General features: G+C 49.5%; 1 protein-coding gene across 7 annotated transcripts in view; it reads left to right on the top strand.

Annotated features, from left to right (window-relative positions):
- PHACTR4 (phosphatase and actin regulator 4) overlaps positions 1-25918 on the top strand; it is a 32284-nt gene that overhangs the window by 4780 nt on the left and 1586 nt on the right. For 2 of the 7 annotated variants that reach the window (XM_054292345.1, XM_054292348.1), the window contains 11 exons: positions 14166-14342; positions 14759-14839; positions 16762-16926; positions 17048-17407; positions 20260-20842; positions 21441-21664; positions 22107-22257; positions 22851-22906; positions 23815-23876; positions 24632-24769; positions 25655-25731. In XM_054292345.1, coding sequence (XP_054148320.1) covers positions 14166-14342; positions 14759-14839; positions 16762-16926; positions 17048-17407; positions 20260-20842; positions 21441-21664; positions 22107-22257; positions 22851-22906; positions 23815-23876; positions 24632-24769; positions 25655-25731 — 2074 coding nt within the window. Of the gene's footprint in view, positions 1-3697; positions 3926-8254; positions 8435-13033; positions 13045-14165; positions 14343-14758; positions 14840-16761; positions 16927-17047; positions 17408-20259; positions 20843-21440; positions 21665-22106; positions 22258-22850; positions 22907-23814; positions 23877-24631; positions 24770-25654; positions 25732-25918 lie in introns of those variants that run through there. The other 5 variants (XM_054292347.1, XM_054292346.1, XM_054292343.1 and 2 more) reach the window with 5 other exon arrangements.

Raw genomic sequence — 25918 nt, 5'->3', positions numbered from 1 at the left:
TGCACTCCGTGAGAAAATCCCGTACAAAAACACGTCCCGGTTCCTGTGCCCCGTTCCCCCGCGCGGTTGGAAGCAGCTCTATGTGCTGTTTGCTTTGTGTGCTTTCCCTTTCCTTCCCCAGCCCCACTGCTCTAAGGGGCTCGTTTCCAAGGCGAGCAGCAAGTCATGGCTTGGCAAGGAAAATGCTCCTGGAGGCTCTGTGGTGATGCTGGCTGGCTGATCAACCCCCTCTCCCCAGGAAGGCAGAGTTAGGCAGGGATCTGGGGCTGGACCTTGATCCTTGAGAGGACTGTAACCAGCCTTTGTCACGTTTTTTGTTGAAATTCAACCAAAATTATGAAAAAACCTGCCCTTCTCCCCTCCAGCTCTTTGGTCTTATCATTAACTCTTGGAAACTGAAGTGGTGATTAGGAAAATAAACAGAGTCCCTTCTTGCGGGGAAGACAGGGGTTTGTTCTGCCCAAGCATTGAAGGTTGCAGGGGTTAAGTTACATTTAGCTTTGGGAGAGGAAAGGAAAATCTCTCCAAGTAATTACCTTAAGATGCTGACGCTAATGAAGGGGCTTTCAAGGCTGGAATTCGTGGGGGGGTGATGGGAATCCCCTGCTGAATCAATGACATTAGGGCTGTAGGAGTGATTCCGCAATTATTACGCTGAAATTATGTTGAACATGGAGTTAATCCTGTTATCTCTCAGATACTGAGCAAACTGAGTGCTCTGGATAACTCTAATGGGATTATGTGTGTCAGTCTGGCACCCTTGCCCTGTTCAGAGCTTTTTCTTATGTTCCTTCTCAGGATGAAGTATTGATCAGGCTTCCTAGAGTTAATGTCGGGAGGTGGTGTCTGGGGCAGCGTGTTGCGGCAGTGCTGGGTTATTTTTTAATGAGTTTGACAATGAACAGCCTGTTGCCTCCTGAAACCATTCACTCCTCCACAGCAAGGATCCCTTAAGCCCATCCCTAAACAGATATTTAGGAAAAGAACTGAAGAACAAGGACAAGTTTAAAAGGAGACCTCCCTGTGTCACACCTTCCTGGCATCAAGGATCTGCCATTGAGTGAGATGGTTTCATTCTGTGATGGAGACTACTCTGGGCCATCATATTTGCAGAGAATAACAGTTCTGGCTTGAAAATCACATTTTGCACCTGTGATAGCCTGTGGTGATTGTTCTAAACACGAGTGGGGTGGGGTGCTTAAAAGGGATTATCTGTAGCTTGGTTTTAAGCAGTGGGATAAATCGCAAGGTAAAACCAGGAACCAAAATGACCTGGAAGGAGGACAGAAGAGCCGTAGCTGAGGCGCTGGCTGTGGCCATTCCAGCCAGGTTGTTTTCCTGCTGGGCACGGACCTGCAGGCTGTGCTGTGCCGTCTGTGCGGGGTTGGAATGAGCTGGGACGGTGCTGGTGCTGTCGCTGCCAGGGCAGGCTCCAGCAGTGGCTGCAGCAGCACAGAGACTGCAGGTGACCACGGGCAGTGGAGAGGTGAAGCCCTGCGCCCCAGTGAGAACTAGAATTTGGGTTTCAAAGTCATGGAAAACGTTTTTCTCTGCTCATTTACCACTAAACCAGGCCTCTTGGTTTCAGCATCGCCAGAATATAGAAGTGATACTTATAACACCCACTAAATGAGCAGATGTTTTTGTGCCGAACCAGAAATCTCCATAAATACAGGAAAGTTCTGTTATTAAAGGATAAGTCAGCTTTTCGTTTCCAAGCTTTGATTCTCTCTCTTTTTTTGTTTTTTAAGGGCTGATCTTGTTAAGAACTGCAGATTTTTTGGTGAGGTTTTATTTTTATTCTTTTCTGTTCCCTTGAGGAAGGTGAGAATTGTTTTGGAAGATCCAAGGCGCTCATTTACTGCAGAAACAGCCCTCAGGGTTGCTGATGACAAAGTGTCTGGGCTGTCTCAAAGAAGGCACCCAGAGGATGTGGGGGCTGGTATAGCCACGGGCCACCTGGGATTTTGGACCAGTTTAAGTGTCCAGAGGCCAGCCAGCCCTGCTGTTGATAAGGTGACAGATTTAGATGGCATTGCAGTAGCCTGTAATTCCAGGGACCTCAGGGGATAATTCTCACTGCAAAGGAGTCCGCGCCTTCCACAAGCTTTTTGAGATGGGAATTCAGCACAAGAGAAAATCCCTGATTTCAAACCCAAAGTGCAGAGAGAAACAGTTTAATATCTGTTTATACACCATAATTTTTGTGCACCACACTGCTGTACAGTGTGTACTGTACAGACACAGGATGAAGGGAATGAGGTGAAATGAGGAATCTGGGAATGTGTGAAGGGTTGTTCCTGCAAGAGAGGGGAGCAACTCAGGGAGAAGTAGCTTCCTACAAGGTTAGGATTCTGTACCTTCAGAACTGTTGGTGTTATCTCATCTCTTGACGTTTCCTTTAATTCTATGCAAGGACCTTGACACTGTAAACAATTCCCATGGCATTGTCCTGCCCTCCTGTGAGTCAGTGTGATGCATAAACAGCATTGGGTTTGAGGGGCTCAAGGTCTGCATGGTTTGGGACACAATCATCCTGTCTGATTTTTGTGCCTTCTTCCTGGATGGCTTTTGGTGGCTGTGGCTGCCACCACCTTGTTTTCCCGAGTTCCCTTGGTACTGGCAGAAAATAGGAGCATCTGGGATTGGGACTTCAGGATAAGCTTGAGGGGGCAGGTGGAGTGCTCTCGTTGTGTTTTCAGCTCCTTTGGGCCTCCATAATTATCTCCCCAGTTCCAAAGGGGAGGAACGGGATGTTACACAGCACAACCCCAGCACTGCTTTATTCACATTAGCAGCAATGTTTTACTCGTGTTTCTGTCTTCAGCCTGGCTGCTGCTCAGAGATGCCCTGGTGGTTGAGCAAGGGTCAATATCTGGAGTGGAAGTTCACTCCCTGTCTTGCTGATGGCTCGTGTCTGGGTGTGACCGACCTGAGGTCTGGCTGTGCCACTGTTTAGGGTGGCCCATGGCAGATCTATGAAACATAATTTGGGCAGTTGCACTTCCTAAGCGTTATCTTGTTCCTTAAATAGAGAATAAAGCTTGTATCAACATGAATCACAGAGTTGATAAACTGGAATGGTTCCTCTTGGAGTTGTCTTGTATTGGGCAAATATTTATCCGCGTTGTTTCCAAAGGCATATTTGTGCAATAGAAGGAGGTCAGACCTGTAATTACCTGTTAGGTTTACTCTGGCAGAAATGGCTTGTAAAAACACAGTACAATTGAAAGGAAGCTTTTAAACCTTCTCTCTCTGTGCGAACCTAAAGCTGCGGTTTAAAATTTCAAATGTTGTGAGAGTTTTCAGTTGCAAGGGTACAAAAAGTATTTTCCTTGCTGAATTTAAGTGCCCCAAGTGAAACTGATCCACCCTTTCTTTTAATTCCTGAGCTGTGGCAGGGAATTTGGGTTTCTGTTCCAACTGTATCTGCGGGCAATGATCAGGAGCTGAGGCTGTGTGCCAGACTTGCCTTGCATTTTAATCAGGAGCTCCTCGCCTAGTCAATAATTAAAGCAGAGCAGGTGCAGAAAATTGGGTGTTCCCCAAAAACTGAACCAAGGCGCTTTTGTAAGCTTCCCTGAGCAGAGCCAGGCGAGTGAGGGGTGGTAGGATGCCCTGGCACTGCCTGGCTTGTGCAGTAATTTGGAAAAAATGTAACTTCAGACTGGAGAGCTGGAGGTGTTGAAGGATAATTTGGATTATTGGTGCGGTGGGGCTGCTGCAAGCCCGTTGGGTTGGCAGAGCAAAGGTGTTTGCTGCAGTTTCAGCTTTGGGTATGAAGAGCAAATCCATCTACTGAGATTTTTGTGAAACGTTTAAAAGAGGAAACAACTTTTACAGAGGAATCTTGCTGCTTTTCTTTCCAGTTACTGTGTGAGCGGAGAGGCTTGCAGCTGAAGTTTGACATCTTGAAGGATTAGAGGTAGGAAGAGGAATTTGGGATCATGAGTCTGTGGACCTTGACCTTCAGTCTGTACACTGAAGACTGACTTAGAGTTAAATATACTCCTACCTCTTAGGGTTAATTGCAATTTAATCTGAATTTAGAAGTTCCGTATTTACTGATATTTTTGCTGTTAGCTTTTGTTGTTAACTAGCAGTGTTGTGCAAAACAGAGTTTGTCCCATGGGTTTTATAAGTGGCATAGATGTACTTGCTCTGCAGGAGGACTTGTTTATGTTGGATAATGTCTGCACAGAGCTGTAAAGTCTTTAAGAGTTGGGTTTGTCCTGTGAGGCTGTTTGTGATGGATGTGACTGTGCAGCAGCCGCTCTCTTGGGAAGAGCACTGTGTGCTGTGCTGGGCCAGCTCTAAAAGCTCGTGCTGGACAGTGCTTTGGAAGGAGGGGAATATATTTTGATTTTCTTCATCCCCATGTTTTGAAATGGGGGGCCTCAGGTGATGTCAGTTTATACATTTTTCTCTGAGTATCGTGAGTTTTTGCTGCAGGAGAGGGTTAAACAAGAGTTAAGCTAAATGCCATTCCTATTTCTTCTGTAAACAATGCAATAATTAATGTAATTTTCTTCTTCGTGTTTTTGCCTAACGCGTTCCTAATAATGTAGCTGGAAGTGGCAGATGGGTATCCTGCCTCTTAATGCTTCCCTGTTGGGAACATGCTGATGCTTTGCTAATGCCTGATGCTTTGCTGGAATGTATCCTATATGTGTGCTTCGTTTGGCTTCTGACCAGACTTTCTTTTAATGCTGCTTCAAGGTGCTCCAAAAAGTTGTTCATCAGCTTTGGAGTTTCCCTTGCCTTGAGATGGCAAAGCCATGAATCACCATAGTGATCAAATTAGGGTTAGTCAAGTTAGCCAAGATGTGACTGAATCTTTAATTTTGTCAAGATGACATTCCTCAGCATTCCCTCACTAGTAAACAAGAAAATACTTGGCCTGTGTTGTAATTGCAGGGAGTGGTGAGGAGACGGTGAGGCTTTTCCAGTACTGGGTAAAGCTTACTTCCAGTGGAAGTTGTGTTTCCCCTGGAAAATGAGGCTGGGGGGTATTTTTGCCTTAAGCTCCTCTGGGCTCAGAGCCCAGTTGAGTTACAACTTCTGAGCCCGTTCCTTGTGCTCCAGCTGTGACCACAGGGCTCTCCAGGAGCGCGGCCTCACCTTCCCAGAGGTGGGGCTGCAGGCGCTGTCACTCAGCTCCTTGGCACAGCAGCCTCTTGCTCCAGCTGTGCTCCGTCGTGGCCGGCATCTGGACTGTGTGGGACATGGCACGCTCACCTGCCCAGCACAGGGGTGGTGGCCCCGAGCCCCTGGCGTGCTGGACCCGCTGCCCTTCGCTGTCTGAGGTGGAGCTCCGTGCTGACTAACTGGAATGCTCTGGGAAATAGGAGTTTCCCTCTTGGAAATGTCACAGGAAGCATGAAGGAAGTCATGTGGTGTAGGAGCAGTCCAGCTCCCATTTGTCTCATCAGAACCATCAAAGTCTGCAGGATGCAAACAATGTGATGCCAGTTGCCTTATAAATAACCCATTTTCCAGTTCCCCACTGGCCTTTCATTCCATGTGAGGGGAAAGGAAGAGCGTCACGTTGTGCTCATTTGTTCAGAGTGACTCCCTGGCTGCTGCCCTCGGTGATGGCTGTGCTGCTCAGAAGGGTTCATCTCTCTGGGCAGACACAGCTGGCATGTGATCATGTAAGATTTTTTTCATTTTCTTCTTCCAAAGCTGAAACCAAAAACTGTGGTGAAACCAAACTGATTAGAGGGCTGAAGCACCACTCCTGAGAGGAAAGGCTGAGGGAGCTGGGGTTGCTCGGCCTGGAGGAGAGAAGCTCTGGGGTGACCTAATTGTGGCTTTTCAGTACCTGAAAGGAGCCTGCAGGAAAGGTGGAGAGAGGCCATTCACAAGGAGTGACAGGACAAGGGGCGATGGCTTCAAACTGACAGAGAGTAGGGTTAGATGGGAGAAATTCTCCCCTATGAGAGGGGTGAGGGAGTGGAATTGATTTCCCAGAGAAGCTGTGGCTGCCTCCCCCTGGAAGTGTTCCAGACCAGGTTGGACGGGGCTTGGAGTAACCTGGAATAGTGGAAGGCGTCTGTGCTCATGGCAAGGGTGAAGTGAGATAAGCTTTAAGGTCCCTTCCAACCCAAACCATTCCATAATTCCATAAAACACATCAGAGCCATGGTGCTGCCCTTTGTCTCCTCCCTGCCAGCCCTCCTGGTGAGGTGGTCCCTGCATGAGGATTTTAGTGGGTGCATCTCCCCCAGTGAAAGAGCCCTACAGGCCCTGTAGCTCCTGCTGGCTCTCTGCTGACGAGCTCTGAGGAAAACGCCCAGTATCACCGGTTTAAACAGCTCCATCGGCAGGGATGGGATAATGCTGGAGTCCTTCTTAATGTTCCTGTGGCTGAATCATGGAACACAAATGTCTGAGTCACCCTGGGTGAATGTAGCATTTCACGTCGGTGTGAACCGAAATGTGAACAGCGCTGCCTTTATTAGAGGAGCTAATATTGGGCTCATGGGTTTCATTAGATTTTTAAATGAAACAATACAGAAGAGTTCCTTTTACAAGGTATATAAACAGATTATTAACATGGAAATGCCAGGGGTTTAATGGGATGCTGGGCTGGATGGAGAGGAAATGAAACTTCAGAAGGCGGCCATGTACCCCATGTTTGAGTGTTTGCTGCCTGGTTTTTTTTTATTTCAGCCATCTGCCTCTCCTTAAATCACATAAAATTTTCATGTAACTGGTGTTTCTTCGTTACTGTATTTTAAAAGAAAATGCTGAAGGGACAATCGGCTGTTTCCCATTTTGCTCTCCTTTAGAAAGCTTTTTGCTATTCCAACTTTTTCATCTTAAGAAAGTCATCACCTGTCCCTGAGGAGTAAAACAGTTGCTCTGGTTTCTTCTGGTTGCCGTGCAGCAAAGTCAGATGGTCTTTCTCATTATTATGGGAATTTTTGCCTTTTATTACTCTTCCTTGCTTGAAGTGTTGGTTTTCCTTTATCCTGGATGTCCAGTGGGACAAGGGCAGGTTGCTTTGTCCTGTATTTTTCCCCAGGGGTGAAACAAAGCCCTCTGAAAGCAGAGGGTTTCTTAGGAGCTTCCCTCATGCTCTGACCTCAGGCTGCAGCTGAGGCGGGAACATTTTTTGATGTTTTGTTTTCTGGGACAGAATTTGCACCTTTCCTTTCAGATGTGGAGCTGAAGGGTGAACTGATGGGTTTTTCTGGCCTTGAGTTCCCTTGGAAATAACGATGCTGGTGTTACTTTTGGATTTGTGGTGCTTTGTGCGTGTTGTCAGCTGTTTTCTGGTGGGGTTTTGCTTTCTCCCCTAAAAGAGCAGAGAGTGGCTGGTACTCCTGAATGATGCTTAAGGCCAGAGCCAGCTGCAATTTGAAAAACAGATTTGTATCTCTTTGCTCCTGGGGCACCACAGCCCTACTTTAAATGAATAAATAAAGATTTTCCTGCTTCTCTGTTGTAGGGTGTATAGGGTAAATGAGCTGTAGTTTCACTGAAGTCCTTGCCCAAATTATGGTGATAAGTGAAGGAATCCAAATGGACATATTTAAACTTTGGAGATCTTTTATTGTGGGGCAGATGGCTGAGGGGGATGTTTGTTACCTTAACCATCAAGTTGTGACACATGAATAGAAACTAAACTTTTACTTTCCTTGTTAAATTTAAATTTTACGTTGTTAAATTTAAATTACAAGAGAAGACATGCTACCTGGTAACTTTAGTGGAGAGGGGAATTGCATGAAATTGTATTTTTACATTTGGCTAGATGCATATCAGCTCAGGCTGTCTTTGAAATTCCCTTTGCTCGGGGGTAATGCAGCTCCCACAGCACTTAGAGGACAGCCGTCTCATCCCTGACTGCCTTAGTTTGTGTTTAGCTGGCGCAGGTAGGCTGGAAATTCCTTCATCCCATTTTGGGAGGTGAAACCCCTTGGTGTGTTGCTGTGCATGGATTCTCCAAGCCCGTCCCTGAGAAGAACACTCTGCTCTCCTCCTCCTGGCTCCCATGCTGAACGGGATGCGAGGAAGGAGCGAGGGGTGTTGATAATTTGGATTGTGCAGCTCAGTGGCTGGATCCTGGCTGCCTGTCTCCTCCCCTTCCTGAGCTTCGCCCTAGCCAGCTCGGCTCTGGAATGACAGGCATTCCTGCGTGAAGGGAGCTGGCACGGACACTTATTTATGAGAATCAAGTGCCCAGCCATGGGGCACAGGGCGAGCAGGACCTGTGCCGGACCATCGGACACCGTGGCCTGAGAGCTGGGAGTGCCTCCCTGGCCAGCCTCCTTCCTCATCCGGAGTGTGGATTTACCGTTTAGAGGGTGAAGTGTTCTCCGTGTAGACTTCTCCTCTGTTCTCCTCCCACCTCTTCCCGGAGAGCGCTCTGAGCAGGATCCCATGGGGCAGCCGCACTTCTCGAGACCGGTAAATCCAGGTGCTTTTGGTGAGTAATGCAGGGCAGGGGAGACCGGGGAGCTGTGGGGCTGCAGCAGGCCAGCGCTGCCGGTGAAACTGCAGGAGCAGTTGGGAGGAGTGGAATGTGGAACTTGTGTAACCTGCGCCCAGCTGGGGAGAGAAACTAGAGAAATAACTCCATTTCCTTCCATTCTCTTACTGATTTCACGTGCAATCACTGTGCAACACGTCCTCTGGTCTTCAGACAGGCTCCAAGCTGCTGTTCTAAGGGACAGCCTCTGGCTGGCGTGGATTCAGGGATACTACCTTTGCAAAGCACTTGGACAGTGGGAATGTTCACCTGCATGGGGCAGGAGTCAGCCCTGAGAGTGAGCCGGGACCAAAGCCACCAAGAATTGCCTCCCTGTGATTGATGTCACCCATCTTTTGGGGCAGCTGCAGCAGTTTCAGGGGCAGAAGGGCTTGGCAATCATCTCCCTGCTTGTTTTCCCTCTCCATTGTGAGTATCTCAGTAACAGGCTGGAGAAAACACAACTGCGTAAGCTCTAGGAGCAGCCCCGCTTCCTGAGCGCTGTGCGGGGTCGGTGTTGCTCCAGGTCTGTTGTGGGTGCTGTTCCCAGCACTGGCTGTGAGGAGACTTTCCACATCCTGCTGCTGCCTTTCTCTCATTCCCACTTGCTGTTAGCTGGCTGGGCTCAATTGTTCACCCTCATCTGTAAAGTGGAATTTTCTGATTTTCAGAGAAGAAATGGACATTGGCAGACAAAGATCACCCTCAAGATACAGACTATTATCTTCGTTATTTTTCACTTCTGTAACTTTGACCCTATCAAGCATTTCTAGGGCTCAGATGAAACCAGTGATTCTCTTTCCCACCACCAGTTCACTCCAGCTAGTCTGGTTCGAGAGTTGCTAAAAATAATGTGATAGAGTGGAAGGGAAGTAAAACTTCAGTTGTCTTTGTACTGTGGAGATTAACAGCATCTTCTGCTTGGATTTACTTACTGTTAGAAGCTGACCTGGTCAGTCTTAGGCTCTTTCTCTCATCAAATGCCAAGAACAGCGGTAATTTCCAGGGAAGTGGGCTTGCTGTAATGATATTGTGCTTTCTGGAGATTGGGGCCAGCAGACCTGGTGTTTCCTCAACTGCGCATTTGCTCCCTGAACTCTTTTTTCATGGCACAGCTCTCAGGGTTCCTACTGATTCAGTCTGGAACTTGAAGAGATGGTTCTTGCATTAACTGTGTCAGGATGCTGTTAAGGAGAGTCCTGTGAAGATTATGGTGATTAGAAACATACAAAACACAGGGAAGCTCAGGGCTGGGACTGTTTGAGGCTGCTTTGTGACCACAACCTTTCATTCCTTTAAGGTCAGGATTCACTTCTTCCCTGGACCATTCAGGAAAACGCACACAAGTTTTTAAAGCTGTTTTAGGGAAGTTTAGAAACATTTACCCCAAGTGCTTTTTTGGATACTTTTAACAGCATTTCACTCAAGGAGTGTTTGCTTTTTGCGTTGTTGCTGTTTGTTTGGAAGCTTCTCGGATTCTTGACGGCTCTGCTGGACACAGCAGGGTGGGAAGGGAGGGAGTTGGGTCCTCTGCAGGCTGTGCATCCACAGCGTGGTGGCAACAGGAAGGCCCGTGGCAGGTGCCGTGGTGCGGGCTGGGAGCTGTGGGGTCCTGCTGGAGCCACAGGTACCGGCGTGTTCAGGTACCTGAGGGGTGTGAGGAGCAGCCACGTTCCCTGCAGAACTTCCCCTGCACCTTGCGGGCTGCTCAGCGGAGAGCTTCAGGCATATGTGTTCCTTAGGGAAGGAAATAAGGGTGATTAAGAAGAGTTGCTGTGCTGAAGTACCTCGTTTGCCCAAAGACAGAAATGCCCAGCAAGCTCCTTATGAACAGCAGCTCCTGGCATTTGTGGGGATCCTGTAGTAGCTGCTACAAGAAGAGATGGATCCGGTTCTGGGTGAATTCTGGTTTGTGGATGGAAGGAATCCGGCCCAAGCTCCAAGTGTTGGAGCAGGTGACACCTCACCGCAGCCACTTGCTGAGGATGGGAGAGACCAGCTCCTTCCACTGAAATGGTTTCTCTGTTTTGGAAAAAACAAAAAAGACTGGGGTCACTCAACACCACAAGATGCAGTGGAAAAGGAACTTTTTTCTGCATGAAATTTAACTGCAAGATTTAAGCAAAAACATGTCTGCAGGGGAGAGTTGGAAGGACCAGGTGGCCAGGCGAAGCAATAGGGAATTGCATTCCAAGTTGCTTGGCACTGCTGGAGCTTCCTGCCTTCTTGTGTGTTCGGGCTGTGCCAGTTTTATGACGTTTCCCTAGATTATTTCAGTCTAAACATTTTGAGTTAACATAAATCTGCTGTTTTAAACAGCTCAAATTCACCTGCTTGTTTGGATAGAATGAGATCAGAACAGCTTAAGTGTTTGGGAGAGGGGATCTGAAATGGCAGGAGGCTCTGGCTGGGAAGCAGCTGGGGCATCACGCTGTCCCTGGACCAGCTGGGTTCTGAGCTCCAAGGGTTCCAGGCCATCTCCTCTGGGAGCATCAGGCAGCGTGCTGAAGTTGCACCGCGTATTTTATTCCTGATTTTTCCTCAACCAGGGCTCTGTTGGAACATTAAGCACAGCATCCAGCTGTCATGGTGGGCTCTGTGGGTCGTTTTTCCAAAACGTGGACTACTGCTTCCAGAAGGCTTGAACAAGGTCCTGCCTTTGGCGTGGGGTCACTTTAGGGACCTGCCAGCTGGGAATCTCTTGACCTTCTCATGAGGACTCTGCTGGCTTCACCCAGGGCTGTGTGACCTCATTTAACATTTTCCATGTATTTAAAATGGGTTTTCCAGCCTGGCACCACGGTGAGGGTGAGGCTGATCTCTTGGACACAGCCTTGCTGCTGGGCCAGGTGGGGTGAAGGCATCAGATTCCTGGTGCTTCCCACCCTTCCCTCCAAGTCTGGGTCCTTTTGTATTGCCCTATTTTGTTCCCCTAGCATGGCATTGTGGTTCCTTCCCGGTTCTCCAGTGCATAACTCGGATAAGGAAGGGTTTCCCCCTTGCATTGCAAAGCGGCTTAAGGACCCTCCTTGTAGAGCAGAGCAGGAGGAGGCACAGCCTCAGCAAGGTGGATTCTCTGCCCTCACAGGGAAGAGATGTCCTCTCTGCACCATTTCATGGAAATTTCAGCAGAAAATGGGCTGTGAATGCAAGGGAAGGTCCGTTTTGGAGGGAGTGTGAGCACTATCTAAAGTGAACAATCACTGAACAATAAGGTTATTTGAATGCAGATCTGTGAATCTCACCTCCAGCTGCTGATCCACCCGCTCATTAGTCCTCAGCGTCATAATTGCCTCACAACAGACTGCTTTAGATGTCTCCTGTGGTAATTGGGGATGGGAAAAGGAAGAGTGCTGTGGAAGGGTAGGACAGGCTCTCCTGTCATCTGCACAAGAGGAAAGAACGAATCCCAGTGAGGATCAGGGAAGGAGTTGCTTCCCTGGCTTCAGTGTGAGCAGTGGGCTGGAATGGTCTCAGAATGTTTAGTAACGTGTCAAGTTTTAGTCTACACAGAGCAAAAGGGTGGTGGAAATTATGTGGACAGTGTTGTGTTCTAGTGTGCATGTCTCCCCCTCTTGCCTGGCTGCTTTTGGGCATGGAAGTGATTATAAATGAACAAAACCAAGTGTTTCCATGTTGGACAACACCTGACTCTCAGCAGGAGCCTGTGAGCAGCTGTACCACGGCCGAGGGAGCAGTGAGGCAGAGAAGCAGGACCGGGTGATTTGCTCTTGATGTGGAGGTCTTGTGAAACCTCCTGTGTTCACCTGCGTGCTTGCAGCTCTGGCGGTGAAACTCCACCCTGGGAAGGTATTTGCTTTGACAGCTGGACCTGGGCTGCAGGAGCTGCTGGAAGAGGTCTGGCAGGAGTAGTCACATGTGGGTTCTCCCCACCCTCTCTGCTCTTAGCTGCTCCTCCTTCGGAGGGACTGTGTGTCTCCTGCAGTTCTGGCTGGTCCTTTCGTGTCCTGTGCTCCTCCCTGGCTGCTACAAGGGGACTGTGGCAGGGGAATGCTTGTCATTCTTCTTCTAACTGGAAATGGAGACATTCCAGGCTGCTGAGGGCTCTTCATTAATCCCCGGAGCTGATGGTTGAGGTCTCTTTTAATAACTTACTTTGCTTAGTGCAGCATTCTGCCATCTTGGGTGGTAGGCAGCACATAAGTGACATTCCTCAGAGCAACCAGGGAAGGGGTAAATATAAGGCAAGCTTGGTACTGCTGCCTTCAGCACTGTTCTCCTTGGAAAGGTGAGGGAAATGCCTTTGATGACACTTGGGCTTCAGATTCCACCTACAGCCTGTGCTTGGCAAGCGCTCGTGCCTGCCTGGTGAAGTTTGGGAATGCTCTTTTGAGCACAGTAAATACTGCTTGTTAAAATTGCATGTACGACTGACTCCAGGGCTGCAGTGCTCCTGTCTCTACTGCTGAAGCTGAGGGATTCTGGCTCTGGAAATCCTGCCGTGGAGTGGGCACCAGATGGCTTCACTTTTAGCTTGTGCACACTGATTTTTTTTTTTTTTTTTTTTTTTTTTTTTCCCAGGCAAAATGAGCTAGATTCTGCTCATTGTAAGTGCTTCTCTGTGTTCCATCAAATACCCTAAAACAGCAACATCAGGCAAGGCAGGATCAATAGTCCCCAAGTTAGTGTTTTCTGCTCTGGTTCTGCTTCAGAAGTGGGGTTTTTTGAGTTGGGGATGGGGTTTTTTTTTGCTTGGTTTTTTCACATGTCCCTTCCCGCCTCCATGTCCTTCTTGTGCTTCTCTCCGGAGACTCCTGGAGTAGGTGGAGCACAGGCCTGTATTGTGTCGCTTTCCTGTGGAGTTGTTGCTCTTGGCCAGCTCTGCTGCCCTTATTTATAGAAGGAAAATCAGAGAGGGGAAAATCTAGCACATCCAGCTGCTGGAATGGGTCTGGTGGTTTCGGGGTGCGGACAGTTGTGAATGCCAGGTCAGTGGGCAGGAAGGTGTTTGTGGTCATGAACTTGTGTCCAGCACCAGCTGCTTCCAAATGAAGATGAGAAAATGTAGGGAAGTGGTTTGTGTTCATGGGCAAAGCTGTGACACTGCAAAATTAAATTAATATGTGGCTGAGAGAACTGGGGGGACTCAGCCTGGAGAAAAGGAGGCTCAGAGGGACCTTCTCACTCCCTTCATCTCCCTGACAGGCAGGTCGGGGTCAGGCTCTGCCCCTGGAGAACAAGGAGCAGAACAGGAGGAAACAGCTTCAAGTTGTGCCAGGGATGGTTCAGGTTGGCCATCAGGAGGAATTGATTCTTTTAAAGAGTTATCAGTCCTTGGCACAGCCTGCCCCTTGCCCTGAAGGGTGTCCACGGAACAAATGGACATAGCACTCGGTGCTCTGGGCTGGTGACAAGGTGGAGGTTGTTCACAGATTGGATTCAACAATCATGGAGGTCTTTTCCAGCCTTAATGATTCTGGGGTTCTGTAATCTTTGTCTCATCAGGAAGGCCTTTACCAGCTTCCCTTTGCCCTATTTATGTTGAGAAGCCCACTTGTGTCTCGCCAAGCTGATGTGAGGGCTCAGCGGAGCCACAGACAGTGTCTTGTTCCCTTTTCTGCATGAGTGTGTGCCACCATTCCCAGTGTGGAGTGGGTTGGTGGGAGATGGGAGCTGTTACTTGCAGCACAGAAGTAATTCTTTATTCTTTTCCTTCTTTTCTGTGCAGCTGAAGACGGGGATCGCGCCCCAAGTGATGCCAGCATGGGGGTAGATGTTTTGGAGGCAGGTGACACCACACCTCCTACAAAGAGGAAAAGCAAGTTCTCAAGCTTTGGCAAGATTTTCAAACCCTGGAAGTGGAGGAAAAAGAAAAGCAGTGACAAATTCAAGGAGACTTCAGAAGGTAAAGTGACAGTGGGTGTCCCTGCCTCCATCCATCTGAGAAGGGCTTGCTGTCACAAGCTGGAGTGCTGACACGTGCAAGAACCAAAATGGGACTTTGGTGATGGGCTGGCGCCTGCAATCTCTCCAGAAACACCTTGCCATGGAGCTGTAGTTTCAGACAGATTAATTCCTTTCTTTCAAGGAAGTTCCCCAAGCAGCTATGGGGAGGGAGGGTTTGCTCCACAATCAGCAGTGCAGTGTGAAATGCAGGTCAGAACATGCAGTTCCTTCTCTCTCCTCTTAATCCATGCAAAACCAATGAAATTTGAAGCCGTTTTATTTCCTCTAGAGAAGCTTTTTAAAAGAAAAAAACCAACCTTCTTGAACTTCAAGCTTGCCCTGTTTTCTGAGTGCTTTTTTTCAATTTAATATCAGTTTTAGAACGAAAGATTTCTATGCGAAAGCCAAGAGAGGAGCTGGTAAAAAGAGGGGTTCTGTTGGAAGAGCCTGAGCAGGGTGAGTCTGCAAACAAACTTCTGTCTGTGTCTGTGTTGCTGATCTTCCTCTGGCCAAACCTCACCCTTGGGAGACAAATCTGAGGGCTTTCTGCTGAGGTGATTCCCGCCTGCCTTACCCTTCTCAATGCTCTCTCTTGTCTGTTTTCCCACCTGGGAGGAAGATGGTGCTGAGGAAGCGCAGTGCCTGTCTGGAGCACCTTCCTGCAGGGAGGGAGGGCTGTGCTGCGGTCGCTTCCCATCCTGTCCTCCTCTGCGCTGTCCTGCCAGCCTCTGCTGTCGCACTGTCCCTCACCATCTCCTGCTGTTCCAAATGGGAGAGGTTCTGCCCCCGGGGCTCAGGCTGGGAGAACAATCGTAAATGGGTGAATTCTGAGCTGCTTGGGTAGGGGCATATTTTCCAAGAGATGCTTCATGGTATGGTATCATAGTCACCGCTAGGCTTATTAAAGTTTGCACCGCTGTCTAGGAAGTCTTATTCCCTTTTCTTTCTTCTTTGATGTCTCCAAGTTGAGATCATGCTGCCAAAATAAGTTGTCAGATCACCATCCGTTCACCTGGCTGGGATTTGTGTGATGTGGAAAAGTGGTGAGGAAAGCTGGATCATACTGCTCCCATCTCCCCTGCTAAAACTTTGGATAACCAGAGGCCGTTGCTGCCATAAAAATCTCTGTCTCATCCCTTGAGTTTCAGCCCTGGCTGGGGAGGAAACTCCCTCTTGTTGCTGTTTGTGCCTGCTGCATTTCAGGGAAGGGCAGTGAGTGAGCGAGGCAGCGCTGTCTACCAGCTCCTCACAGGAACTGAGGCTGCTTCTTGTGGAAGAGAAATCCTGGGAAGCTTCTGAATAACACCAGGTTAGGGAAGGGGAGGTAGCACTTTGGAGGGAGAGGAAAGGTGAGGAGGGCAGTGGAATAGATTATCAAAAATCAGAACAGCAGAGTGTGCTGGGGTCTAGCACCTGGAGAGCATGGATGCCACACACTCCAATTCCTTCAGAGATGGCAGATGAATTGAAAAAGATCTTTAATCAAATGGATGATGTATTTATTTAAGTTTTCTTGAGTTGAAATTCAGTCCAAATAGGCAATTTCCCCTCAGAGGTGGATGCTGAGTCTTTTTTTGAGAGTAATACTGTCAAAAATTTGTCCTGTCAGGGCAATTACTGAGAATGGTGGAGTATTTCCTCATGGGGATTAGGAGTTTCAGGACCCTCAAAAGCATGGGTTGGATTGGATGGGGTTTTTTCCAAAAAGAGGTCTTGCTTTAACACTGGGAACCTCCATGCTAGAATTTGTAAAAGCAGAAATATTTAAAGTGAGCTACATAAAATTCTAGAGCTGTGTCATTACATCTTACTGAAACAAAGGTAAAGTGAGGAAATCTGCCTTGCTGATGTTTTGGATTGAGCAGCAATTTTTGTGCCAAATTCAGGGTAGAAATGAGGAAAACAGAGGCGCTTCCGCTAATCTGAAGACTTTACAAAAGTCCATTATTGCACGTGCAGTAGATGAGTCGGCTCGTGCTGGAATCTGCATTGCAGCAGGGAGTTGGTGACTGCTCCGTGATGGAGGGTGGATACAAAAGCTGCTGGAGATTTATGGCTTCAGTTAAAGCTTCCTTGTGCTGCAGCATGGCACTGGGCACACTAATCTGTAACAAAGAGCAAGGGCAGGACAGGGAGAAGAAAAGCCCGTGATAGCATACAGTGCTGTGTGATTTAGTCATTGATAATGAAATCAAGGGCTCTCAGCTCCAGCTGGTTGGGTTGCTGTGCTGTCCTGTGCAGAGGTGGCTGAAGCTCCTTCAGAAGCCAGAAGGAAGTTGGTGTGGTTCCATGATGGCTGAGTCAGCTCAGCCACCTCTCCTCTCCCCTGCCTTCTAAGTGCTTTCTCTTTGCTTCTGTGTCGTCCTGTCCCCTTGCAGATGGTGAAGAGCCAGAGAAGCTGAACCCACCTGCGCTGAAGAACGGCCACACTGTCCCTATTGGGGGCCCTGGGGTCTGCAACCTGCCCAGCCAGGAGGAAGAGGCCACAAAGCCACCCAGCCTTAGGAAGCCTGTTCCAGTGGAGGAGCCGAAGAAGAGGCAGGGTAAGAAACCAGACGTGTGCAAACTCAGGGCTCTCCTGTAACCAGTTCTAAATTCTCATCTGATCCTCCCCACCCTCAGTGGACCCTCTGGTGCCTTAAACTGAGCTGCCTCCCTTTGCAGGCTCCTCCAGCAGCCACCCTGGGCCTGAACTGGAGCCACCTCAGGAGCCACATGTTCCCAGACAACCTCTTCTTCCTCCAAAAAGACCTCCCTCCACTTCCCAGGAGGCAAACGAAGTACAGGCAAAGGATCCAATACCTGCCAGCAGCACTGCAAAAACTGCCCCCTTGAGCACAGCCCCCACGGCAGCAAAGACAGTCAATTGCACAGCTGCCCCTTGCCCAGCCCCCAGGACTCTGCTCCCTGCTCCTGCCAGTGCCAACACTACTGCTCCCACCAGCACAACCAGCACAGCTGCTGCCAAACAGCCTCCCGTTCCTCCTCCCAAACCTGCCAACAGAAACAGCAACTCACTCATAGGTAAGTGACCCCATAAACTGGTTTTTGTACACTGAGATGTTCTGGAGCCGCTGCTCTGAGACTCTCTTCCCTTCATAAGGGAAGATTTTTATTAGCATCCAAATGTCTGACCATTTTTCCTGAAAACAGTCCAGTTTGGACTCAAATCTGCCAGTGTTTAGCCAGGACACACGTATTCTGGGAACAGTGTAATTACTGGAGTCTTCTGCCATGAGCTATCCCTGTTCCCAGCAGCTACCTGCGGGAAGGAATCCCTGCCTGCCTCTTCTCTGTCACTTGTAAGAGACAGTGTCTGAATGTTGGTGCTTCACTGCGGGCTGGGAATGGTGGATAAGGTTTTGTGGTTAGTGACAATTCCTTCTTTCAGCTGCTTTTGGAAAAAAAACCCAAACCAAGAAACAAATCCAAAGAATCCACATCCCACCAAACAATGTCTGGCGTGGCTGTCACTACCAGGCCATGTGGTTTCCACTTAGGGCAGGAGCTGGTAGGGATAATTCAGACTTCCCTCCTCTAAGGTCTGTGGCTGGGCTATTGACATACGAGTCTTGTCCCTGTGTCTTGTCCCATGGATAAATCAGCTCAACTGTAATTTGAACTGAATCTTCCCATTTAGAGAATTAAATGTTTTTATCTTTGTAATTTTTCGAAGCAGAAGATTTGGTGAGAGTTTCTTAAAGCTCATTTAATCTCTGTTCTCTGTGGGAGTTCTGGGGATCTTAAAGATGCAATTTTGAGAGTTGGTATGACTTCCATGCAGCAATGGCCTGTTGGCATTTCAGGTAGTTCTTTCACAGACATCTTCTAATCTTTGGACAGGGCTAGCAGAGGTTAGCACAGATCGGGAAGGAGGCTCCTGGGAAGATCAATCTGACAGGTTTGCACTGTTATCACAGAAACTGGAGGTGTTACTCAGGTGTGGTTTGACAGGCAGTGCTGGATGTGCAAGTTGCCATCTGAAATAGCCTGGGCCACTGCTTTCGGTGTGGACAGATTGCTGTGCTCTGCGTGGGGCTCACCTTGCTCGGGCAGGTTTTGCAAGTGACCTTGGTATGGTATTAACAACCCCCATGTGCCAGACTAGCTTGATTAGCCTGACCATGCTTGAGCACTCCATGAAATACCTTCTTGTTTTCTTTAAGCTGCTTGCACACGCTGCAGGTGGCATTTGAAATGCCCCAGCTCTAATTGGAGGAGGTACTTGTGGAATAAAAAACGTGGCTGGAAACAGCAGTGTATCCAAGGTGTTTGGAGCCATCCTGCCTCATCCCAGCAGCATGGGCTGGGCTGGGAGCAGCTGCGGGGTGTGCAGGGGAGGAGAGAACCAGCAGTTCTCTTTGGTTCCCTGGGTATGAACACAGATGTAGAGGAGGCTCCACAGCCCTCTTGTCTGGCACAGTGGAGCTGGAGCTGTGGTGTTGCTGTGTGAGCCTTGTGTTGTCGCTGTTGTTGAACAGCAGGAGTGGAATTGGCTTTGTGAGCTCTCCAGGGCTCTTTGGTGCCTGCTCTGACTGCAGGGGTGTCCTTCTGTGCCACTGTCACAGCCTGAGGACTGGGAGGGAGTTACTGTGCAGGTCACCCCTTTGTTTGTCCCCAAGATGCTCATTCCCTGAGCAGTTCTGGTGTCTCAAGCAGCAGCTTCCTTCTGCCAGCTCCTTGGTCCCTTTCAAATTTTGCTCTCACCCAGAGGTCCTGCCAGGCTTGAAGCAGTGCTCAGGAGACGCTGGAGTCCCTTGGGCAGGAGCTGAGGACACTCTGTTTTGCACAATCTGGCCCTTAATCTACAAGGGGAAAGTCTAAAAATGCTAAACATCTCACAAATGTGCCCACCTCTCTCCAGTTATGTGGCCTTATCTTGGGAAACTCTCCCACTTGCAGCACCCTCTCGTGGTGTCTGCGCCTCAGATTCCCCCAGCTCTATTCTGAGGGCATCCAGGTGTCGCTGTCAGCCGCTCCAGGGAAATGTGTAGCGAGTCTCAGGCACTTTAGGCAAAGCCTCTACAAGCCCCAGAAGCCATGGATACATGGGTGTTAAAAACTGCAAACTCCTAAAGCAACAGCAGTCTTTACTGCTGCAATTTCCCTAGGAACAGAGGGGCGTTTGAGGATCCTGTGAGTGCTCACTTGGAGGCATTTTTCATGTGTCTCTTTCTTTCTTCTCCATCAATTGGCAAATATTTAAGACTAAAGGCTTTAGGTATCTTTCGAAGTTTTTCTATTAGTGGCAGATGAGTTTATATGGGGCTTAAGGAACAGAGATCAGAGGGAGTGAAACAGAACCTCATCCTGAGGATTGCTGGCAGCAGGGTGTTCTTGGGCTGGGTCTGATGGATGAACACAGAGGGGGACGCACATTGCTGCCTGCAGCTGTGCTGATTTTTGCCTCCGAGCAAAAAATAAGACTTTAAGACTTTTTGAGTCTTCCCAAGAAGTTCTTTAATGTGCAGGGGAGCCGTTAACACAACTGAAGTCTGGGGGGTCTTGGATTCCTTTTATGCTGTAAATAGAGCTGTAAAGTGCCCACAGAAGTGCATTCCTGGGCAGGCTCCTGTGCTGTCTGTGAAGGGCTGGTGCCATTTCTCTCTCTCTCTGTGAAGCAGCAGGATGCACAAACCTGTCTCAGCCTGCTGAGTCCTCAAACCTTTGGTTTTGGCTGCTCTCCCAAGTCTTACCTTTGCTGCTAGAAGGACAAACTAGGGCCTTGTAACCTGGCTATTTCTGGTATGATACTCCAATAAAAGGTAGCAGAGAACGCTTAGTCCGAGTGCATTGCCGTGCTTTTTCCACACTGGTGAAGGTTATCTGGAAAATACACCGTTAAACATTGTGGCTTTTGTGGTTTTTATTTTCAGCTGAACTTTCCCAAGTAATGACCGGTGGTACAGCCCTGTCCAAGCCTTCCCCTCCTCTCCCTCCAAAGAGAGGCCTCCTGCCTAACAACACGTCAGAGGCTGTCACCTCTAAGCCCGCAAATGACAGGACAGTGCCAGGGAGCCGCCCTGCACCAACCCCAGTGCACGTGGCCTCAGCTTATCCACCGCCTTCGCCCTCGCCGCCGCTGCCCACCCACGTGCCCCCTGACCCTCCCCGCGTGGCCCTGCCCACCTCCGCCCCTGTCCTGGACCCACCGTGCTCCCTGGACCTGCCCAAGGAGATTCCTCCTTCTCCTCTTCCTGAAGACTTCAGGTCCATGGAGGCGTCGAAGAGGACAGTAGAACAAGGCTTTGGTGAACCCCACATGCTGCCTCGCCTGCCCCAAATCCCACTGCACATTCGTATCCAGCAGGCTCTGGCCAGCCCTCTGCCTGTCACCCCACCTCCCGAGGGGTCCCACAGGGCTCACTCGTTGCTCTTTGAGAACGATGGTTTTGGAGAAGACAATGGCACCCTGGGCAGGACAAGATCCCTGCCTGTCACCATTGAGATGCTCAAAGTGTGAGTACTTCCTTGTTTGTGTGCTGGCTCTCCCAGCTCCTGCAGTGCTGGACAGGGCTTAGGTCTCTGCTGAAACCATTTTCCCTGTTGTCCAAATCTGTGTTTCAGGCTCTTAAGAACCAGAGCATCTTCCCCATGAAATTACCCCTGGCTGTGGGATTTTATTGCTCACAAAGGGAAATGGGTTCCAGACTACAAACACAGGCTGATGCCAGGAATCCAGGCCTGGACCATCTGTAACTGCACCAAGATCAAACAAGGTCCCGGATTCCATCCATCTGTGGCCTTCCTTAGCCTTTCATTTTGCTAAACATAAGTGGGAAAAGAACTGTCTTGTGTTGTAGCAGAGCTGAATCTCCAAGTCACAAAGCAGTGGGGTCAGAGGGCAGTTTGGTTCTGCAGAACCTGCCTCTGTCATTTCCTTGGCCAGAGCTCCCTGTGCTTTGAAGAGAGGGGATGGTGCAGGACCCTGCAGTGGCTCTTGCACCTCTGGTTTCTGGGCTTCCCTGAGGGGAGAGCTAAGGGCATATGGATTCTAGGGATATTCTGCAGGCCCTGTGCCAAGTGTTCAGAGGTGTAATAGCGTGCTTTTTGTTAGTCCAGACGATGAGGAAGAGGAAGATGATGACCAGGAAGAGGAACAGAATTCAGGTCCTCGTGTGTATATTGGAGATGTGCCATCTGTCACAGTCATCCCCACACTGGTACCCCAGGTCCTCCCGGAGGAGCAGGAAGGAGACGAAGGGATGAGCGACTCTGACTCGGAGGGGCCCATCCTGTATAAAGATGATGAGGATGAGGAAGAAGATGAAAGCCATAACAGTAAGGCTTTGACATTGCAGGTGTCGTTTTTATTGCTCTGCTGAACTCGTGCCTGGCTGCATTGAGATCTGGATCAAAGCACTGGTCCCACAGCGCCTCAAAGCAGCTGGTTCTTGGTTGCATGATGTAGCACATGTCCTCTGCCTTGCTTTTTCCAAGGCTCTGCAGCCAAACCTGTGCAATCACCTGCTGAGTGCACTCCTTCAGTTCCTGATGGCTCCTGTGACAGCCTCTGCTGTCCCAGCCCCTCAGGTAGCACAGCATTAGGTGAGCATGTGGTGTCTCACAAAAAATGCTGTCTGCTGCTGCTGTGCAGTGAGTGCAGAGCTTGGGAAGAGCAAGGAGAGAGGACTGCTCTCGCTCAGGGAGGGGCACAGGGCTGGGACTGCTGTGGCAGGCTCGGTAGCCTTGAGCTGCATCCTGTTGCTCTCCCTCTCCACAGGCACGCTGGCCAACAAAGTGAAGAGGAAAGATACGCTTGCTATAAAGCTGGGGAACACCACTGCACCACAGGAGGAGAAGAGCATCTTCCCTCGGAAGAGCAAGGAGGAGTGGAACGAAATCCGTCACCAGATTGGGACAACGCTGATCAGGTACAGATGATGATGATGATCAGTGTGTGTGGAGTGGGATTGCACAAAGTTGGTGCCTTGTCCAAGCAGCTTGTGCTGGAATAGGGTGAGTGGTTGGGCATGGCAGCTGGAGTAGGGCTGGGAGGTTGTGTTGCTGTTCCTCCTTCATTGGAAAAGTTGGGAGTTCTTCCTGGAGTTAACAATATCCCCCTGACAGGCCCCTGTTTCCAGAGGTTAAATGGACTGAGAGGGGAAAATCTCAAGGATTACAGACATGTAAAACACAGGTGTGGATAAAAAGGTGTGGATGGATGCAGGGTGGGTGCTGGTGGTGGATGAAGCTAGGACTGGTGGCAGTCCAGGTTCTGCTGTCTGAGCTCCTTGCAAAGCTGCTTCTGAGCTGGGGAGCCCATAGCCCTTCCCAAAGCTGTGCCAGTGGCTGAGCAGCTGTTTGACAAGAGCATAGTGTGAAACAGGGCAGCAGTGATCCTCAGTGGTGAGTGAGGAGTGTGGAGAAGGCTGTCTAGGGCACTGAAACCAGGCAGTTTCATCCTTCATCTGCTATTGATGAGTGACCAGATACAACATTCTGTACTTGTCACACTTCTCTTCAGGCGACTGAGTCAGAGACCAACTGCAGAAGAACTGGAACAGAGGAACATTCTTCAGCGTGAGTAGCATTTCTCTGGTGGTCCTGAGAAATACCATAAGTTTGCCTTTAATATCTTTATGTATCGGGTGGGGGTGGTTTTAAATTGAAAGAGATTTAGAGTAGATGTTAGGAATAAATTCTGCCCTGTGAGGGTGGTGAGGCCCTTGGCACAGGTTGCCCAGAGAAGCTGTGGCTGCCCCATCCCTGGAAGTGTCCAAGGCCAGGTTGGACAGGACTTGGAGTGACCTGGGAGAGTGGAAGGTGCCCTGCCCATGGCAGGGGGTGGGACTGTGTCCCTTCCAACCAAACCCATTCTGTGATCATATGATTATGGATGGAATAGCTGTCTCGTGCCTGCCACCTCAGAGAAGAGTGTGTGGGCTGGTTCAGACTCTGCTGTTACACAGCAAGGACTGTGAAAGGTATTTTTGTTTGGGCTGGACTTCTGTGTTCCAGACATTACAGCATTGCCTTGCATGATCTCTAAAGCAGCAGTGCATCATAAAGTCAGGACTGTTTCTCTTGGCCATATCTTGTTCTGCAAAAGTTATAAATAAACATCTTGAGGAAATGTGAATGTCAGTTCAGGAAGTTTCCATTTAAAATATTTATCTGTGCTGTTATTTTCTTTTAAACTATAATAGCTTTGTGAAGGAGCAGGCTGCACAGTGGCTTGGATGTATTTTGGCGATATGTCCCTAAATCGTTGAGGTGAATGACTCATTGGTGCTGTGTAAGGGGCATATTTGCCCCGCCAGTTCAGGAGGTGACACAGGGTATCGAGTTGTACTGCACTCTCTGCCTGTCCTAAGCCTTTAGATCTGTAGATAATCTGATCCAGCTCAATACTGTCCTTTGTTCAAGCCTAGAAAGCACTTTTCAAAGCCTGATGCTTACATGAAAAATGTTTTTTTCCCCCTTGGCAGCGAAAAATGAAGCTGACCGTCAAGCTGAGAAGCGGGAGATCAAGCGCCGGCTCACCAGAAAGGTACTGCTGCTCCTGTGGTGACAGCCACCTGGCCGGGCTGCCGGGCACGGGGGCCCTGAGCACGCTGCAGGTGCCGTGCTGTGGGCCAAGAGCGGGGCTCTTGTGCAAGTGTCCCCAGTGCCCTCGCACTGCGGTGACCTTGGAATGCGGACTGTCACCCGCGGTGAGCCATTGGCACCAGGGCCGTGTTTTTGTCAGTGACGGATCTGAGCTGGCAGTGAGCGTAACAAGTGAGATGAGAACTAAATTTGGCACCTGATACTTTAAAGGTTTGCTGGCCTGGCTGCTTTAACACAGTGCTTCAGCAGCCACCACTTCACACCAGGCTCCCTGAAATCCATTTCTAAAGTAACAGCTGCTTTTAGGTGTTACATCCAAGTTACTTGTGATTGTTGCTCATGGCTGGGAAAAGCTTCCCCAAGGCCTGTGGGTGTGAAGTGTGAGTGCTGCCGTTGCTGAAGCTGCGTTTAGGGCTGTCATGCAGGGCTCACCCTTGTAGCGGCTGTTCCCACAACCCTCAGTGTCCTCCTCCATGACAGTGCGGCCCAGGTTCTGCCCTAGCCTGGCTTTGTGATCCCAGTGCGCGTGTCCAGTCTGTTAGAGGTTTACCTATTCCCTTGCAGGCAGGATCTGGTAGTGTCTGTGCTTAAGGCACAGTGAGGGAACTAGCTTTAGTTTTGCTTGGGGTGCTTAGTCCTGGATCTGCTGTGTGGACAAGGCTCAGACTAACCTCCTTTGTTTTTCCTGGTGTTCAGCTTAGCCAAAGGCCTACAGTAGCAGAGCTGCAGGCCAGGAAGATCCTGAGGTTTAATGAATATGTGGAAGTAACAGATGCTCAAGACTATGACCGGCGAGCAGATAAGCCATGGACAAAGCTGACTCCAGCTGACAAGGTAACTGAGAGTCTCCTGTCCCCACGTGGGAAGAGGAGCCAGCCAGGGTGGCCCACACAAACGGGTGTGAGCCAAGATGATCTGCTCTGTTCCTCTGGCTTCACCTCTTCACCTTTCCCTCTGTGCCTTCACTTGCATGTGCTGCCCCATCTCTGCTTCCTGCTGCCTCATGGCAAGGTGGAGCCCAGGTGGGCGCAGTCTGAAAGCCTTGCAAGGCTTCTGCCTCAGTTTCTGAGTGATGTAAGAATGATAAAATCATGGAATCGTTAAGGTTGGAAGAGCCCTTGAAGATTGAGTCCAACTGTTTACTCAGCACCACCATCATGTTCACCAGTAAACCATGTCCCCAGGTGCCCCGTCTGCACATTTTTGAACAGTTCCTGGGATGGTGATTCCACTACAGCCCTTTCTACAAAGAAATTTTTCCTTGTATCTCATCTAAACTTCCTGTGCCTCAGCCTGAGGCAGTTTCCCCTTGTTCTGTCACTTGTTACCTGGAGAAGTGACCAACCCCCAGCTCTCTTGACCCCCTGTCAGGGAGTTGTAGAGAGTGAGAAGATCCCCCTGAGCCGCCCTTTCTCCAGGCTCAGCTCCCCCACCCCGCCCAGCTGCTCCTGGTGCTCCGGACCCTTCCCCAGCCCCATTCTCTTTTCTCGACACAGCAAGAATACCGAGTATTGGTCATGGCAGTGCAGTTCCCTGCAGGCTCAAGAAACTGGCAGGGAACTACCTGTCCTTGTCCTCCCAGGCCACCTCTGGGCACTGCCCAGTCCCCATCGGAGAGGGCAGATTAAATTCAGCTTGGCATTAATGGACTGTGAAAACTGGGGTGGCTGCTCCAATCTTTCTCTGAGCCCTTTCCAAAAAATCTCCCTCTCTGTGCAGGCAGCCATCAGGAAGGAGCTGAATGAGTTTAAGAGCTGTGAAATGGAAGTGCACGAGGAGAGCAAGCAGTTCACGAGGTGAGAATGTGTTAACATAAGAGTTTTCCACCTTTTTAGAGCTGTCAGAGCTGTGCTGCAAGGACAGTACTCAGTGGCAAAACGCTAAAACCTTAGAAGAATTATTTGTGCAGCAGTTGGAGATTGAATGTCCTTTTCTGTCTGAGTCCTGGGGGGTGACTGGAGCAGCAACAGACACAAAGTGGGT

This window comes from Melozone crissalis, unplaced genomic scaffold (genome assembly GCF_028551555.1).
Source record: "Melozone crissalis strain CALT ecotype California unplaced genomic scaffold, PUWL_Pcris_2 ptg000108l_1, whole genome shotgun sequence".
NCBI classification, from domain to species: domain Eukaryota; kingdom Metazoa; phylum Chordata; class Aves; order Passeriformes; family Passerellidae; genus Melozone; species Melozone crissalis.
This window is presented reverse-complemented; position numbering and strand designations above follow the sequence as displayed.